The 17668-nt window shown below is 43.9% G+C and overlaps 1 protein-coding gene across 8 annotated transcripts in view; it reads left to right on the top strand.

Annotated features, from left to right (window-relative positions):
* The window catches only part of LOC135096030 (protein abrupt-like), a 30536-nt gene extending 13855 nt beyond the window's left edge, over positions 1–16681 (top strand). Inside the window, exons 8-11 of one of the 8 annotated variants that reach the window (XM_063997240.1) lie at positions 14485–14583; positions 15211–15341; positions 15482–15629; positions 16082–16681. In XM_063997240.1, the coding sequence (XP_063853310.1) occupies positions 14485–14583; positions 15211–15341; positions 15482–15605 (354 nt within the window). In that variant the 3' untranslated portion in view covers positions 15606–15629; positions 16082–16681. Of the gene's footprint in view, positions 1–1274; positions 2257–6010; positions 9436–14481; positions 14584–15210; positions 15342–15481; positions 15630–16081 lie in introns of those variants that run through there. The other 7 variants (XM_063997231.1, XR_010264572.1, XR_010264565.1 and 4 more) reach the window with 7 other exon arrangements.
* Positions 16682–17668: the final 987 nt, after the last annotated feature.

Below are 17668 nucleotides of genomic sequence, written 5' to 3' on the forward strand. Positions count from 1 at the left end.
TTATGCCATGCAGAGGCAGTGACTATTTTTCCAACCTGACTGCAGATTGTGTAATCAGACCATTCTTTTCTTCTTCTTCTTCTTCTTCTTCTTCTTCTTCTTCTTCTTCTTCTTCTTCTTCTTTATTTATTTTCAGTAGATTTTCAGAATCCTTAACACAAAGAGGTGTGGTGGTTGCCTAAGGTTTATTGTGGATCAGAGGGAGAGATCTGTGTCTGATTCTGAATGAGATCTTAATTGCAAATATCATCCCCCTAGTTTTCTTCCCTTCTTTCTTTATTGTTTATTAGGAATTTACCATGTAAAGAGATAAGGAGATAAGAGACTGGAGAGAGAGAGAGAGAGAGAGAGAGAGAGAGAGAGAGAGAGAGAGAGAGAGAGAGAGAGAGAGAGAGAGAGAGAGAGAGAGAGAGAGAGAAGCTGGGATGCTTATGAAATGTTACCTTGATCCATCAGTTGACAAGCCCTGATTGAATTCCTCAAAAACTTGTGTAATGCAGTCCATGAGTGTAGTAGTCTCCCTTGCTGTGCCTCTTCTGATTAACTTGTCCATCTCAGTTCATCCTATGCTTACTGAAGAGGAATTTGCTTGGTATTGTTTTATTTAATTGTGTTATATTCTCATTAATGCTTTGTTCATGCTGATATCACATAGATCTTTCACTTATAGGTTTCATCATTAATAATGAGTGATATATGGCTGGGTATCCTCTTCCCCTCACTACACTTGGATCCAGCATGTGACTGGCTGGGTATCCTCTTCCCTTCACTACATTTGGATTCAGCATATGACTGGCTTGGTATTCCTTGCTAACATTACACTTGGATACAGTCCTCTCCACACTGGTTCTGTGTTGCTGAGCCTCAAGTGCCTGGAGAGGTGATAGCTTGGATGTCCACAGTGTCCTCAGCCATCCAGCAAAGGAAATATATTTGTCCTTGCAACATTGGAAGTTATGGCTCAGTTTGTAGTGCAACTGATAAATGCCAAAGCCTTGGACGCATCACAAGGCGTTATCTTAGGAGGCATTTTAGGTGTACTTTTTAAATAAAGGAGAAGACTGGCATTCACACTGAAGTGCCCAAGATATTTATTTAACACACAGTTGAGCTCAGGGCATGCACTCTATTATCAGATGAAGGCTGCATAGTGTACCATAAAGAAGGGTGTTGACATGCAATAGTTGAAGTACTGTAAGCCCTAAAGAGGGACAATGAATAAAACATTTATCTTGGGGTTGCTGTAAGTGACCAAGTCCCTCCCGTTCTTGCAGGGCATTGCAGCGTTGCGCAGAATAGGCCGGCCCCATCCCTGCCCCTTCTGCACCAAAGTCTTCCCCTTCAAGTCCATCCTCCGCAACCACTTGAGAATACACACGGGGGAGAAACCCTATGCATGTAGAGTCTGTGGGAGAATGTTCAATCACTGTAGCAATTATTACAAACACGAAAGATCTTGTGCTCTGAAACTTGCGGAGTGCACTGAAGACCAGGCCTCTGCCATTTCTGTGCCTTTTGGTGGTGGAGAGCTCTGGCCTGAGGCAGCAACAGGGGGAAGCTCAGAGGGACACTCCAACCTTTCCCAGTCACACACATCATACTTGCAAACACAGCCCGGGCACTCATTACCCCAGCGTTCCTCCTCCCTCTCTCTTCCAACACTCACACTGCAGGCACAGTCCTCTACTACCTCCTCCCAGGCACATGCGCTCTCTCTTCAGCTCTCTTCAGGCAACACATCCACCTCACACTCTCACACCATAAGCACTTCTCACCATTCCTAACAGACTTCACCACACTGTACCACATTGAGACCTGTATTCTTCAACATTTTGGCATCTTATCCAAGCTACTTTCAACAGGCTGTAGAGGAAGTTACTTAGGGTTTTCATGATTCTAGTGACTGTTTAACAGGGATTCTGCATCCCCCATGATAACATGACTAACCATCCCAGTGATCTCTGAAAATTGTCGTTATAAGAGAACAAGGCGTTCAAGAATACAAATTTCAGTCTGTCAGAAGTGATTCTCGTAATAATGCAAATGTGTGTTGTTATTGACACCATTATTAAATGCCATACTAGCAATGTATACTGCTTAGTGATACGTTTGTAGTATCATCAAAGTTCAGTGAGACTTTGTTTGTGCAATGATTTAATTATTCATAGAGACTTAACTAGTAGTCATTATTTTTCTATATATCCACTGTACTAGATTATTATTCTTTTAATTGTGGAAATATACTATGCTTACATAGAGAAGGTGTTGTTATTGTCTTTAAGTGGTTGTGAAGTGAACTAATGGTTCAGTGTGAGTGGTGTGATGTATAAGTAGTCCACGAGAGAGTCCCTTTCCCACATCAGGAGCTGACGAGGCTGAGTGTGAATAACGTGTGCATGAGTGGGTGGTGGTGTTATTGAACTGAAGTGGTAGTGAAATGAACAAGTGGTTGTAGTGTGGCCAGTGTGATATGTGGACCAAAATACATTGTTTCACTCTGTATTTTGTATCACACTTGCTTAGACCCTTTTGACATAGATGATGGTCTTGCTGGCACTATACCCTGCAGGTGGGGTGTTGTTCTACCAGTGTCACTCATTACTTGATCATTACTAGTGCAGTGGTGGGTGACTGAGAAATTATTTGATCTTATATTCTTGATCTGCTTGGTGCTATAACACATTCCATTTTACAAATGTCGCTCTTTACTTGCCTCTCAGTGGGGTGGTGGTTGGGAAGTGAGAAGTTATAGTGTGACCTAATGTTCTTCAGATTTATGTGGTATTTTGAGTGAGAGAGAGAGAGAGAGAGAGAGAGAGAGAGAGAGAGAGAGAGAGAGAGAGAGAGAGAGAGAGAGAGAGAGAGAGAGAGAGAGAGAGAGAGAGAGTGTGTCCATATACGTACATACTTTAACAGATCATCATACCTCAGCACAAAATCATAATCATAATTCAGCTTATTGTCATTTCCATACTACAATACATATCTTCAAAAACTCCCAATCTGTTTCATTGAATTTATCATGAAGTGTACCATTATTACAAAGCATGTTTCAAAAAGATGTTGAGGATGTGGAGGAAGGTAGAGTTTTTTTTTTTTTTTTAAGGGGCACTTGCCTACAATAATAAAAAGAACGAAAAAAAAAAAGTAGATGGAGAGAAGCGGAGAGGACAAATTTATGAATGAGAAAGAAAGGAAAAATACTGAAGGTGTGAGGGATTGAGGCAGAATGTATGAGAAAAAGGAAAATATTAGATGTGACGGAGAGAGAAAGAAATGCTTAGGAAAAAAAAATATCATAGGTGTGAAAAGGGGAAGGAAAAAAAATATGCGGAAAAGGAGAGAGAGAGAGAGAGAGAGAGAGAGAGAGAGAGAGAGTGTGTGTGTGTGTTACGTAAAAGATATGATTTTCTCGTGCAGCAACTTGATATTAGCGAGTTCTGTGGCAGTGATACACCAGTAGTAGAAGTACTAGAACCTACTGAAAAGTTCCAGTTATAAACGTTTCAACACGATGAAGGTATGAGATAAGACGCCGATATGTTTGGGAATGCGGCTCCTACTCCCAGCCACGCCACCGCGCCACGCTGCCAGGTTGCAATGCTCTACTTCATATTCTTAGTTTCTTAATTTCCTCTGTCACTCTTCAGCAATTACAAGTGGATGTTATCAAGGTTTTCAAGAGTGTTTTCATCATTGCAACGATAGCTTAATAGGAATCCCGCATCATCTAAGAAAAAAAGAAAAAAGATCAGGATCTCACCACTAATTATCTTCGTAATGCAATGGTTAACTTGTACTATCCCTCTGATTGGTAAACTGGAAGTTCCTATCTGCCTCTGTTTCCCTTCCTGCCCACGAAGTGAATTCTTTCAAGAGGAAGGTTTCAAGACACTTCTCCAATTTTTTGGATAATCTTTTTGGTCCTTGCCTTTAGGGACAGGCATCTCAATGGGTCCTTTTTTGTATCATGTTTTTTGTAGCGTCAGGTCAGTGCCTCTTTTACACACACACACACACACACACACACACACACACACACTTTTCACCTCTGTGGTCTTTGGAGCTCATCTTAATGGCAGCAAAGCGTGAAAGTGTTTTATTAGAGTGCGAGCCTCCTCTGTGCTACACGCAGGGCAGCGGGCCAGCCAAACCCGCACACCGGCTGGCAGTTATTGCAGCCTAAAGGTGAAGGACTGGTGCGGAGTGCAAGGTTCCTCGGTGGAGCATAGTAGCCGGATTGGGAATAGATTGATCCTGGGAGTGTGGTAGCAGTGGTAGTGGTGGTGGTAGAGGGAACAGTGTGGGTAACGCCTGGCTTGGTTGACGAGGGATTTCAGACCATTAAATCTTTACGTCCTTACTAGGCAGCTTGATTCCATTGCACTTCTGTTCACAGACTGTATTATGAGCAGAAAACTAGCCACATTATACAAGACGAGAAAGAACGTGATATCTACGGCTGCGTTTGTGGGGGAGTACGGTGTGCCCAGGGAAGGTGGCATTAAATCTTCTACCATGCTGCTTGATTTCGTTTTATTTCGGTTCACCGATCATCAGTGAAAAGTAGCCACAGTATATAAGACGAGAAAGAACGTCTTATCTAAGGCTGCGTTTGTTTGTGGTGAAGACTGCTGTTGTGATAGGCAGCTGTTGTGACTGCTGTTGTGATAGTGTAGTTGTGTACAGTGAGTGTGGCGGGGTAATATGGCTGTGGTGGTCCTGATACTAACTCCCGTGGTTACAGCTTAACTTTTCTCGTTGTATTATACTTTGTGAATAATCTATGTGCGTGCTATCACTGATTTCCCATTAATGATAGTTGTATTTCAAGATGTCAATACAAGATTCACTGAAAAGGTTGCAATTTTCTTACTGGTAGAAAGAGGTTGCGCTCTCTCTCTCTCTCTCTCTCTCTCTCTCTCTCTCTCTCTCTCTCTCTCTCTCTCTCTCTCTCTCTCAGGTAATTTTTAATTCATTTTTTAAATAAAATAAATATATGAAAATACATAACGTGTGTGTGTGTAGCGGGCACGGTAAGTTAATGATGGCAGGTAAGTTAATGATGATGTAGTGGTGTCATGTGGTATAGCAAAGTGGTGTAGTGACTTACTGCAGGTCATAGCAGGTCACACCGTCAACACAGTCACGTCTCCTTCCCTGCTATGACCTGCTGTCCTTACCTTCACGGCGTCCCCTCCCAGGGAGGGGCTGGGAGTGATGCGTATGGGTGGAGGGTTGGGACGCGACGAAAAGGAAAACTGGGAAGGGTTAAGAACTTAGGAGGGATGGTGTGATGTGGCACATAAGAGAGGCTAAGCGCGGTGTGTTATTGATTTGTAATAAGAGTATTTATGGCTGCTTGTCTACGTACATTGCTTATTATTATTATTATTATTATTATTATTATTATTATTATTATTATTATTATTATTATTTTACTACTACTACTACTACTACTACTACTACTACTACTACTACTACTGGAACCACTTCATCTGCTTTTAGTACATTGCCATTGCTACTGTTACTGTTATCATCATCACTATTATCACTGTCACCGTCATCATCACCACCCTGTCATGATTGCGTCCCCCGCGGGCCGCGGCATAGCAGTCGTGGGCCGCGGCGGCGTGTTGTGGAGGCGAGGCGGCGCGAGGGTGTGTACGGCCGACATGTCCTGATCGCAGCGCCGCGCAGCGACCACCGCCTCTGACAGGCTCTTGACCTTGCTGGCTCTTTTCATTAACTGCTCGGAACCTCCAACTCTCCTCTGTCTGCGTAACTATTAACTAACTTGGCTTAATGGTAATGTTGAGGGTATTAGTGCCGCTAACTCAAGCATCGTCCGGCCGTGAGCAGCAGCAGCAGCCAGTTGTAGTAAAATTAGATGTTATGTTTATGCAATGACTGACTGTTTTAGCCCAAACTTAAGCACTTATTACTGTTCATTTGCTCCAGTTGTTGGTGGTAAACGCGGCCTCTGATTCTCTTTTGTTGTCACTTGCAGGGGTCGTGTGTGTCTGCCACTGCGCGCTGTCACGACATGTCGGCCTATACCATTGGAAGTGGTGGGGAGGTGGTTGGAGGGAGTGGTGGAGGGGAAGGCGGTGGCACCATTCGCAGACTGCTGGAGTGTGAACATTGTCACAAGCACTTCACGTCTCGGTTCAACCTGCAGCGCCACCAGCTGATCCACACGGGTGCGAAGCCGTACGAGTGTCCCCTGTGCCACCAGCGCTTCAACCAGTCCGGGCACGTCAAGACCCACCTCCGCACCCGCCACCCTACCCAGGAGGCTCAGTCGCTGGCGGAGCTGGCGAAGCTGTAGCCTTTAGCCCCCGGACCCTTGGTGGTGGCCTGTTCGTCCCAGGATATCGAGGACCACCCCGGCGCCCTGAGTTGTGCATCCCCGCAGACTCATGAGCACTTCGTGGTGTACAGTCCCGTCCGGGCAGAACAGACCGCGGTCTGCGTCTCTCCTCAGCCCAAGGAGCAGCAAACATTCATCTTCAGACCTTTCCAAACCCAAGGTGTTCGGACGATGGCTCTAAAACAGTACCAAGACCAGGACCACTCGTGTCCTCCTCAAATTCACAACGAGACTCCCACGGCCACGTCGCCGCCTCAAGTGGCAGAAGAGCGCGGCATTGTGACGACATCCTGGCGGCCGCGTGACGTTGTTCCCTCCAGTTCTGGCGTCCACGTCGCCACATCTCCCGCAGCGCCGCCAGTTGTTCAAATCATATCTCAGACAGCTCCGGCAGACCACCAGCCCACCACAGTAGAAATAGAGCTTGACGTGGATCTGCTAAAAGCGTGGCCCTCGCAGGACAAACAGTACCAACCGTGATGGGCCGCCGGTGCTTGTGGTGGCTGCGGCCCGGAACATTGGCCTCGCCCACAATAACTTGACGTGTGCAGTGAGTAAGTGGTGTATATTTTTTTCAGTGTCAGAGTTTGAGTGAATGGAGTTTGGTACAGAAGTGACCGTGAGCGACACCGACACAAGTGACTGGCCAGGTGGACTCGGGATATACTCATGACAGCAGCTCTTCTTCAGGTTACCTTAATTTTTGTTATATTTATTTATATTGTAATTTATTGTCCAGAGTTTAATTATGATAAGTTAGATATTCGAATATGTGTTTGTTTATAGAGACGGAGGCTCAGAAAACAACAACAACAACAGCAGCAGCAACAGCAGCAACGGGCGATTGTGGTGGGCCTCCCCACATCGTCCACGCGGACCACGGCGGTGGCGCCACCAAGCTTAGCGTTTATTTGTAATCTCCATCAGGGCTCAGGCTCTCCAGGAAGTGCTGCTCAGCATCAGCGCTACTGCTCAGGAATATAGAGAGTAAGACAGACTGGCCGCAGCACGGGTCATGCTGTAGTGATGCACTCATTGTCTTCACGTCGTCTGAACGTATTGTAGTTTTAGTTATCTCCACACACATACGCACATACACGTCTTGACGTTTTCTCAGTTTAACAGTGGTGCGCGGGGGGCAGCGCCGCGAGACACTGCTTGGATGCGTCATGGCGTGAGTAGTGCAGCGAAACACCTGCTAGCACCAGGCATTCCTCCCGCTCTTCCTCAGCCCCTAGTTCCCGCAGCGTGGCTCCACCCGCAGCCTCCCCTTCGGTTCAGTCACTTTGATCTCGGCCACTGATTGGTTCAGTGACTACTGAGAAGCGGCCGCGTAAGACGCGGAAGGAATGGTGAATACAGTACGAAATTCCTTTGATTTGAAAATATCGTTTAAGTTGTCAGTAGGCTGCGGTGTGGTGAGAAGCATGAGCGAGAGGAATCGGTAGGGGGATGATCCATCTGAGTTTAGCGGCGGTGAGAGACGAGCCAACAGCAGCCGTCAGTTATCACTCAGTCCATGAGAGTTGCAGAATGTTTGTCTAGAGTGTGACTAACGAACGTCTTCACTGGATGCTGCCCAGACTTTCACGAGGCACGCTTTTCAGGAACTCTCAAGTGTTCCTGGCAGTTTAACATGCGGAGACTATGTCGCAAAACCCTCCACCATGCAGAAATATTTCCACGCGCGAAGTAAGATACGAACGATGCGTAGAATTTAAAAGTCCCCCTGAAAAAGACGGTAATTCTCCCAAACCTTCACACACCTCGCAGCAGCATCGCAGCGCCGCTGGGAGAGAGGGATGGAGTGCTGCCCCGTGCCGCGCTGACACATCACGTCTGTTTCGTTGGTTTGATGACCCTGAGCCAAGTCAGGGATTTCCACATTTGCTTTGATCGGTTTGCCAATCGTTAGCTAACCTGTGCTGGAGAATTTTGTGAGATAATGTTGAGACGCGGACGTGTCGTGGCGTGTAGGAGGCGTGCAGGCCTGCAGGCAGCGGACAGTAAGAGACGCTTCGATGCTCCACGTCTTGGTGTGGGTGCCGCCGCCACAAGCAGATGCACCAGGGCCTTCACCCCCTGAGCGGTGCGTGCCCGTCCCAGGCGTGGCACGACGCACACACCCGGTGCTCCCACTCACCACACCATGCACGCCGAGAGCACAGAGTGGCGTCACTCAAACAGTCATAACAATAATTGAATTTGGCAGCTTCCTTCGTCGAAAAGTAACAAATTTCCTTTTGTATTTTTCTACATGAAAGTGTTTGTACCGACGAACGCTCACCCTCGTCACGGTGAGGGATCAACCCTTAATTCACACACACACACACACACACACACACACACACACACACACACACACACTAGGCATCGCCGCGGAGGGAGTCTCGCAGCCTCGGGGCAGGGCGAGGCTGCCGCCGCGCTATTCAGATTCAGGTTCATAGATTTAAAATGTGAATTAATTTTATATTGCTGCTTGACACAAGTAATTTTTTAATGTCATTTGATAATTTGTAAATATTTGCTTAAGTTTGTTTCTCTTATTTCTAAGGATAAATTTGTGCCTCTGGTCCTCGTTTGGCACAAATGTTCAGGGATATTAGGCTGAGGGAATAATAATAATAATAATAATAATAATAGTAATAATCAGGTGTTGACGCTTGCTGACTACCAGACTACAACCACTACCAGTTCAAATTGCGTTTCATTCCTGGCTGTTTACTCTTACGACTCGAAATCAGAAAGCAGTTTTTATACATAGAAGATTTCCAGCACATATATTTTTTTCCTACACTGACTTACCATTGATAAGTAGACGTAAGTTCTTGTTCTTGCTTTAGTACGCTACACGACTGTTTGTGAATTGAAAGTTCAAATTCAACCAGTGCGGGTTTTTCCTGGTTTTCTTGTACAGAGAGAGAGAGAGAGAGAGGGGGGAGGGAAATAGGGAACACTAAAGTTAGGTTTTAACAATAACAAATCACATGCATATACACACAAATGAGAGAGAAAAAAAAAAAAGAAAAGGACAAAGATTAATTTTTTGCTCATTTGTACAGAGGAACCATGTTGTCTGTGTACTACTACGTGACTACTAGTGTTGTACTACAAGGGATAATACATACTAACTTGCATTTGCGCCGCGGGGGGAAGGCGAGGCAGCAACCGCGTGGCGTTGTACATGACGTCCTGCCGATCCAAGTATTAGTACGTACCTCTACTCTTTCCATGCACCGTACTGTAGCTATGTGCCAAAGGTAGTCTGTCACCGGTAGCGTTCAAGGATTTTTCTAATGGTGTGTGCGTGTGTGTCAGAGAGAGAGAGAGAGAGAGAGAGAGAGAGAGACCAATGTTTCTTTTATCTCCAGTGTTTTTATCTTTTCTTAACTCTAATGAATTCCTCACCTCAGACTTGTTGTGCATTTCATAGAATTTATTTTGTATTAAGTAAGTGATAGTATTATTATAGTTTCGTTATGTGCGTACTGTTTCCTCATTTTTCTCCCTTGTATAGATTTACGTTCCTGTGTTACTCGAGGCGATGCGAGTAATACTGTACCGCCTCGGGTGTTGCGATCGGTGGGGGCTTACTGAGGACTATATTCTGAAACACTTCTGCGCCGCACCTCCTCTATATTCAAGAGGTTTTAGTTTAAATGACACGGGATTTTAATGTTTTTATAGTTTTAGTGACATTGACTTTTTTATTATTATTAATAGCAAGAGAAACACTCTTGAAAACCCGGTTCATCATCTCTGTGGCCTTTGAAATTAGTCGTGTTAAGAGAGCAGAGTGTTACAGAATACGGGCCTTGCCCGGGGCGGATTGGTGGCGGGACACTGAAAGGCGGGGCGAGGCTTGAGAGAGGCTGCCTGGCTAAGCTTGGGAGAGGTGCGCGTCAGGTGAATTTCTGTTATAGTAGTTGTGTTCCTGCCTCTTATTACTATTATTATTAAAATTATTATTTTTCTTTTCACAGCGCCTCGTTGTAACGTCAAAATCTATGTCTGTCAATCCATTTTTCATTTATTTATTTATTTATTTTATTTTTTCATTTATTTATTTATTTATTTATTTTTTTTTTTTTTGTTCGTTCCGTCTTCGAACAGCAGGATATGAAATAACATACATGACAACAGCACTGTTTATATACGTCAGGCAACAGTATCAGCAGCAGTAAGAACATGAACGATTATACTAACAACTATAGCAATAAAGATAACATCGTTACAATAATAACAACAGTGCTAGTAGCAGCTGTGATAACAACATCTTAAGGTTGCTGTTACAAGTAAGTACTGCGGGTGCTGTTTATGTTGCTGCTGCTGCTGCTGCTGTTGCTTAAGAGTCCAACGCGTTTTAGCATACTGACTGATGTTATGTTTTGTCATGATACCGGTGTTGAGTCCAGACTTGTTACTTGCCTGGTTAAGTTATTGGCAGCTTTGTCCTTCTATATCGGCGCAGCGCTGTTTGCCTGATTTGCTTAGTTTTTCCCTCAGTTGTGAAGGGTTGTACGCATGTGCATCGTGGACTATAGGCTGGCAGGTGCGGGTAGAGCATTGGGCCGCGACACACACACACACACACACACACACACACACACACACACACACACACACACACACACACACACACACACACACACACACACACACACACACACACACACACACATCCATCCATCCATCCATCCATCCACACACACACACACACACACGTTTCTTTTCTTTTCTTGTTTCTTTTCTATTATTTTTGCTTTATCCATCGCAAACACACACACACACACACACACACACACACACACACACACACACACACACACACACACACACACACACTGCCACAGCTAGGCATCATTCCTCATCTATGTACAAATCAGTATCATAATAGTTTACTGGGGGAACCTGTTGTTGTTGTTGTTATTATTATTATTATTATTATTATTATTATTATTATTATTATTATTATTATTGTTATTATTTTTATTATTATTATTATTATTGCATCTATTGCTATTATGATTAGTTTATTTCCACGATAGAGAGAGATTATTTTAGTAGTGAACCGCTTGTTTTCGTTGTGGCCAATCAAACGTTCTCCTTCGCTCCTCACTCACCTGAGCTCGGCGTTGATTGGTCCACGTGAGGCGCCAGGTGAAGGAGCTAATGATCTGTAGTTATTAGCGTGTTTCCTCGAGAGCTAATCTACGTAGGTATGTTTAAGAGTTCAACTTAATATTTCTCTATCAGTCTTTGTAATCTGTCAGTAACGAGATGACTCGCCCCTTGCCACCACGCACTGCACATGGCGACTCCTGGCTGTCTTATTCATACACTTTTTTTGTAAGACTCGTTGCATCTGGTATGCGAGGAGAAGACCAAACAGCGGCGTGCTCCAGCCAGCAGTAGTACCTTGGCATGGCGTGTGGCAATGGTGCAGGTGTGTGTGTGTGTGTGTGTGTGTGTGTGTGTGTGTGTGTGTGTGTGTGTGTCGTTCATCAATACTTGGTCAACGTGTACAAATGTTCCGTTGGGTTATGGTAATGAGTATGTTTGTCCGTCTGTCTGTCAGTTTGTTTGTCAGTCTGTCTGTCTGTCTCGAGCGTGGAAGGTCGCGATTCGTCTTACGTATACATAGGGACAAAAATATAGCAGAATTCAGTCTGCGCGGTTTTTAATAATAAAGTATATCAAAAACATGAAAAACAGAGAAAAAGAGCTTATTGAAGGGGAAAAATTTGGTGCGATGTGGTATGTTCGTCAACACGTGAGCTGGTCTCGAGGGAAGTGACCGCTGAGGTCACGGCGCCCTGTCATCCAGTGTGACACTAATCATTCGCTGTTGTTCAGTCTGTGTTGAACTTGATGTCTAATGAACGTGCATGTGTGTCGACACCTTGTTTTATTCGCTCCCAGTATCTTAGTCACCAGCTGCATCGCGACACCACTCCGCTTAAGGAGAGGACGGGAGGGTGTGTTTTCTAGTCTGTTTGTGTGGAGTCAGTGTGGAGCTGTAGGTTAGATCAATGTAACACTGCGTTCTGTAGAGTTAGTTTGTGTGGAGTCAATATAGATCTGTAGAAGGCAACACCGCGTTCTCTAGTTTGTGTGGAGTCAATGTGGAACTTACGGGGATTAGAATGATGTAACACCGCACACCACAGCGAGAGGATGGAAGTTTTTTTTTTTTTTTTATGTAGGAAGGATACTGGCCAAGGGCAACAAAAATCTAATAAAAAAAATGCCCACTGAAATGCCAGTCCTATAAAAGGGTCAAAGCAGTGGTCAGAAATTGATGAATAAGTGTCTTGAAACCTCCCTCTTGAAGGAATTCAAGTCATAGGAAGGTGGAAATACAGAAGCAGGCAGGGAGTTCCAGAGTTTACCAGAGAAAGGGATGAATGACTGAGAATACTGGTTAACTCTTGCGTTAGAGAAGAGAGGATGGTTGTGCGTTCTAGTTTGTGTTGTACTAAGCAGTATGGAGCTGTGAAAGGTTAGATCAATGTATGAACAGGAATGGTAAGTGGAAGAGTGTGGTTGTGTGTTACCTAGTTTGTGATTTCAATATGGAATTTTACGGGGTTGTATTAACGTATGGACAGGGATGATAGGTGGGTATAGGATTTGTATCATACATGGACTGCCACGTGGCTTCTTGTACATAGCTTCCTTTATGTTCTTGTGGTGCTATGGTCTTCACTACCTCGCACCGCACGTATAAAGGTGAAGGTAAGTAAGGCCATGGTCAGATATCGAGTAATTCATCCCACTCATTTCCATTGTTGTGCTTTTCCGCAATCTGCACCTATCTTATTTACTGAGGGCCTCTGTAAAACTTAGCTACTGGCGAAATAAGTAAATCAAGGTCCGTATTCTCGAACATTTCGGTGTCATCTTTGATAGACTATTCGAGGTTGTTCGGGATTTTCAGGAGTATTTTCATGATTTTAGTGATGGCCAAATAAGGATCCTGTCTCGTGAATGAAAAAAAAAAAAAAAAAACGCATGAGAACTCTACTTGGGTGTTTTCAAGGGTATTCATGATTTTGGTGATGATTCAACAAGGATTCTTGTGAACTCTGGAACTCTCTGCCTACGTATGTATTTCCTCCTGCCTTTGGCTTGAACGATTTCAGGAGACTTCTCAAATTCTGGATAACCCTTTTGACTATACTCTTCAGGGACTGGCACCTTCAGCGGGCCTTTTTTCAGCCTTTTTGTTGCCTTTTTCTTGCCAGTGTCCACTCTTACATAAATAAATAAGTAAATAAATAAATAAATAATTAATAAAAAAAAGAACGCAAGAGCACTCTGCTAATCTTCGTGGCCTTGGAAAAATAATCTTGAGGGCGAAGGTAAACTCAAGACACGTTAGAAATGAATGCAGTAAATGAATCCACTGAGACCGTCATGAAAATGTGTGGGTGGCTTGACAAGGAAAGGTGAAGGCAAGACCAAGAGATGTGTGGGTTGTCTTTTCTATGGTGAATTTGGATGCATAAGTTTCTCTCTCCTCTCTCTCTCTCTCTCTCTCTCTCTCTCTCTCTCTCTCTCTCTCTCTCTCTCTCTCTCTCTCTCTCTCTCTCTCTCTCTCCTCCTCTCTCTCATCTCTCCTCTCTCTCTCTCTCTCTCTCTCTCTCTCTTCTCTCTCTCTCTCTCTCTCTCTCTCTCTCTTGAAATATACACTGTTCACTTCGTGATCTTTGATGCTGTATTTGATGCTGGAATATTCATCACTAATATAACCATGGAGGTGGTGTATTACCTCCACTTGTATTTTTTTTCTTTCCTTCACTCCTTCCAAATATATTTTACTGTTTGTTTCATCTTTTGGTATTTGGTGCTGGAATAATATTTCACATCCTTCGCTCCAAGTATACACTAGGTACAGTATTTCTCTTCCTTCCTTCCATGTACAATATCCACTAACAATAATATTTCCCTCCCTTCCCTACAAGCATTCACTGTTTCCTTCATCTGTTGGTATCTGGTGCTGGAATGTTCATCGCAAATATAACACGTGTATTTCCCATCCTTCCTTCCTTCCTTCCTTTCAAGTCCACATTAACTAAACAGTCTTTGGGTGTGTTGTGGTGCAGCAGCTGGCGGCGGCGCGGGCCTTGCTGCGAGTGTTGGGCGCCGCCACCAAGACCCACCGCGTGGACTCCGCCAAGCAGACCGCCACGCCGGGCCAGTGTCGGGTGAGTGAGTGCCAAAAAAAAGTGCGATGTCGATACTTGCGTGGGTTGGTGTTCCCTGTATTGCGTTGTCATGGTGCCATATAACAAATGATGTCTGACGCTTTTTAGTTTCATTAACTTGTCCTCTCACTGCAATTTATCCACTTTTCTGTTTTTGAGTGTTTTGATCCGAAGAATAACGCCTTGAACATGTGACTCATTCCTTAGAGACTGCCAGAGATTACATGCAGAGAGACGACTCATGAGATAGACTCAATGATAAGATGTCTGAGGTGTGTGAAAGATGTAGCATCCTCGAGTTGTGTATCCCAAGGTTTTCTGTTCCTTTCTTCATTCATTCCTTTCTTCCTTGCCTCCCTCATTCACTCATATCCTTTCTTCTTTGTGCCCCTCCTTCATAATTTACTCCTTTTCATACCATCCATCCTCTTCTTTTCCTCCTTCCTTCCTATATTCCTTTCTTCCTTCCTTCCTTCGTTCGTTCCTTCCTCCCTTGTCTCTACTCCTCTTTTACTCCAAGCCACTTTGTTTCTTTCCCTCAGTCTCCTACTCCTTTCCTTACCGCCCACTCCTCCTTTCCGCCTCGTTCCCTTGCTTGTCTGTCTCACTGTTGCCGTGTGCTGATAGGTGTGTGGGCAAACCATAGCGAGAGGCGAGCATCGATCCCACATGGCCTCCCACACTGCGCACCGGCCGCTCCATTGTGCCGTGTGTGGCCGCGGCTTCCACCAGACCGAGGATCTCAAAAGACATATCAGGTGAGTGAGCCTCGGAATGTATTGTAGATGCATGCAGAGTGTTAAAAGTTATTTACGACGCTGGAACCTTTGAGAGTGCGATGCGTGTATGTGTACGTCTGTTGCGTGTGTTGAGTGTGCTGTGTGTTCTGTACCGGCAGGATCCACACGGGGGAAAAACCGTATAAATGTTCGGTGTGTGGCGTAGCGTTCAGGCAGCGCGGCCACCTCTCTCGCCACGTGTTCAAGTACCACCCCGAGCAGCGGCCGCCCCTCGCCAAGTGACCGTCTCGCCGCCGCCACGCACAGGTAACACTCATCTCGCATTGTCCTCCCATGTTGATAGCAATAAGACTTGAGGCTACGGATATGATTACCAAACCGCTCATAAATAAAAGATCACTAAAGAGACTTTATTTTGTAAATATAATGGATCATAATGCAGATGTAATATTTGATTTTCTATTTTGTATTTATGTGGAATGAAAAATATTAATTTCTTTATCTGTTTACCTATCTGTCTGTATGTCTCTCTGACTGCCTGTCTGTCTCTTTGCCTGCCTGCCTGCTTGTATCTATACCTCTCTCTCTCTCTCTCTCTCTCTCTCTCTCTCTCTCTCTCTCTCTCTCTCTCTCTCTCTCTCTCTCTCTCTCTCTCTCTCTCTCTCTCTCTCTCTCTCTCTCTCTCTCACACACACACACACACACACACACACACACACACACACACACATTAACCCACATCCCCTCCCCTCCACCAGCCTTCAGAGTGCAGGACGCGTGAGGAGATGCAGCAGCAGCAACAGCAGCAGCAAGCACCCGGAGAGATGTACTGAAGACCCTCCTTGGTACTCGTACAAAACTGATAAGAAACACCTTCCCCTTTTCCGCGCTCGTGTTAAAAGTTTGGCACCCGAGGACCGATCCGCAGTTGGAGCTCTGGTGGCGGCCTGGTGGTGGTGGTTCTGGTAGTGGGCTAGGCAAGACTGGAAAGCGATGAGTACTGAAATATATCATAGCTTCCCTGTTATGTGATGGTACCCGACTCGCATCTCCAGCGTGGCCAGAAATGCTTGGCTCTTCTCATGTGATAATTGAATAAACACCAACTTATTTGTCTTACCGTGTAATAAAAGAATTATAATACGTACTTACTGAAACTCGAAAATGTGAAAGGAGTGATTGAGAAAATTATTATTATTATTATTATTATTATTATTATTATTATTTTATTATTATTATTATTATTACTACTACTATTATTATTATTATTATTATTATTATTATTATTATTATTATTATTATTATTATTATTATTATTATTATTATTATTTTATTGTGTGACTGTGTGTGTGTGAGAGAGAGAGAGAGAGAGAGAGAGAGAGAGAGAGAGAGAGAGAGAGAGAGAGGATTATTCGAAATGTTTATTGAACCAAGTGACCAAAAAGATTATTAATTAAAGTCATTGAAGGCAAATTTGTTTAGTTTGGTTATGCTGTTGATCCTGTGCGTGTGTGTGTGTGTGTGTGTGTGTAGATGGATATATAAATGGATGAATAGATGGATGGAGAGGCGTATGGATATGTAATGGATGGATGGAAGGATATATATATATATATATATATATATATATATATATATATATATATATATATATATATATATATATACTCGTATATTTGTGTGTGTGTGTGCATATGTATAAATAATTATATAGATGACATAGAGCCGAAGTCCCTCATCCATACTATCAATTACTGCTGGTATGACTAACAAATATGGACCTTTTATTTTTATAGCAGAGAGACTTGTTTTATATAACCTTTTGTTGCCACAGGCCAGAGCTCCCTCATGCATTAAAAGGACTCGTAAATACAATAGACGATTACTAAAGAGGCACAAACGAACTTAAGACAATTGATAATTAGGAACGAATTAGTATGGGTGTAGGTTCGGATTCCTAATTACCCAACAGCTTGCCAGGAATACTAACCACGCATATGACAAACCTTACAGACTCACTTCACTCCCTTCAGCAACACAAAATATCTGGGTACAGCAATATTCCTTATTATGCTTGAATTAGATCCTTGTGTCAAATATAGTGGTATACGTATAGAATACACTCAATAACCAGGTTGTTAGTGCTGAGTCATGAGGGAACTTTAAAATATTAGACAAATTTATGGATGAGGATGACTGGTGCACGTGCAGATCTGACGATTCCTTGCGATGATGACACGGCAATTTTATAGTCCGATATTTCTGTGTTCTATCTAACCAACACTGTGATCGACGCTCTTATAAGAACAAAAATGAAGCTGCAGTAAGCCAGTAGGCATGCATGC

The sequence above is a fragment of the Scylla paramamosain genome, chromosome 3 (genome assembly GCF_035594125.1).
Source record: "Scylla paramamosain isolate STU-SP2022 chromosome 3, ASM3559412v1, whole genome shotgun sequence".
NCBI lineage: Eukaryota > Metazoa > Arthropoda > Malacostraca > Decapoda > Portunidae > Scylla > Scylla paramamosain.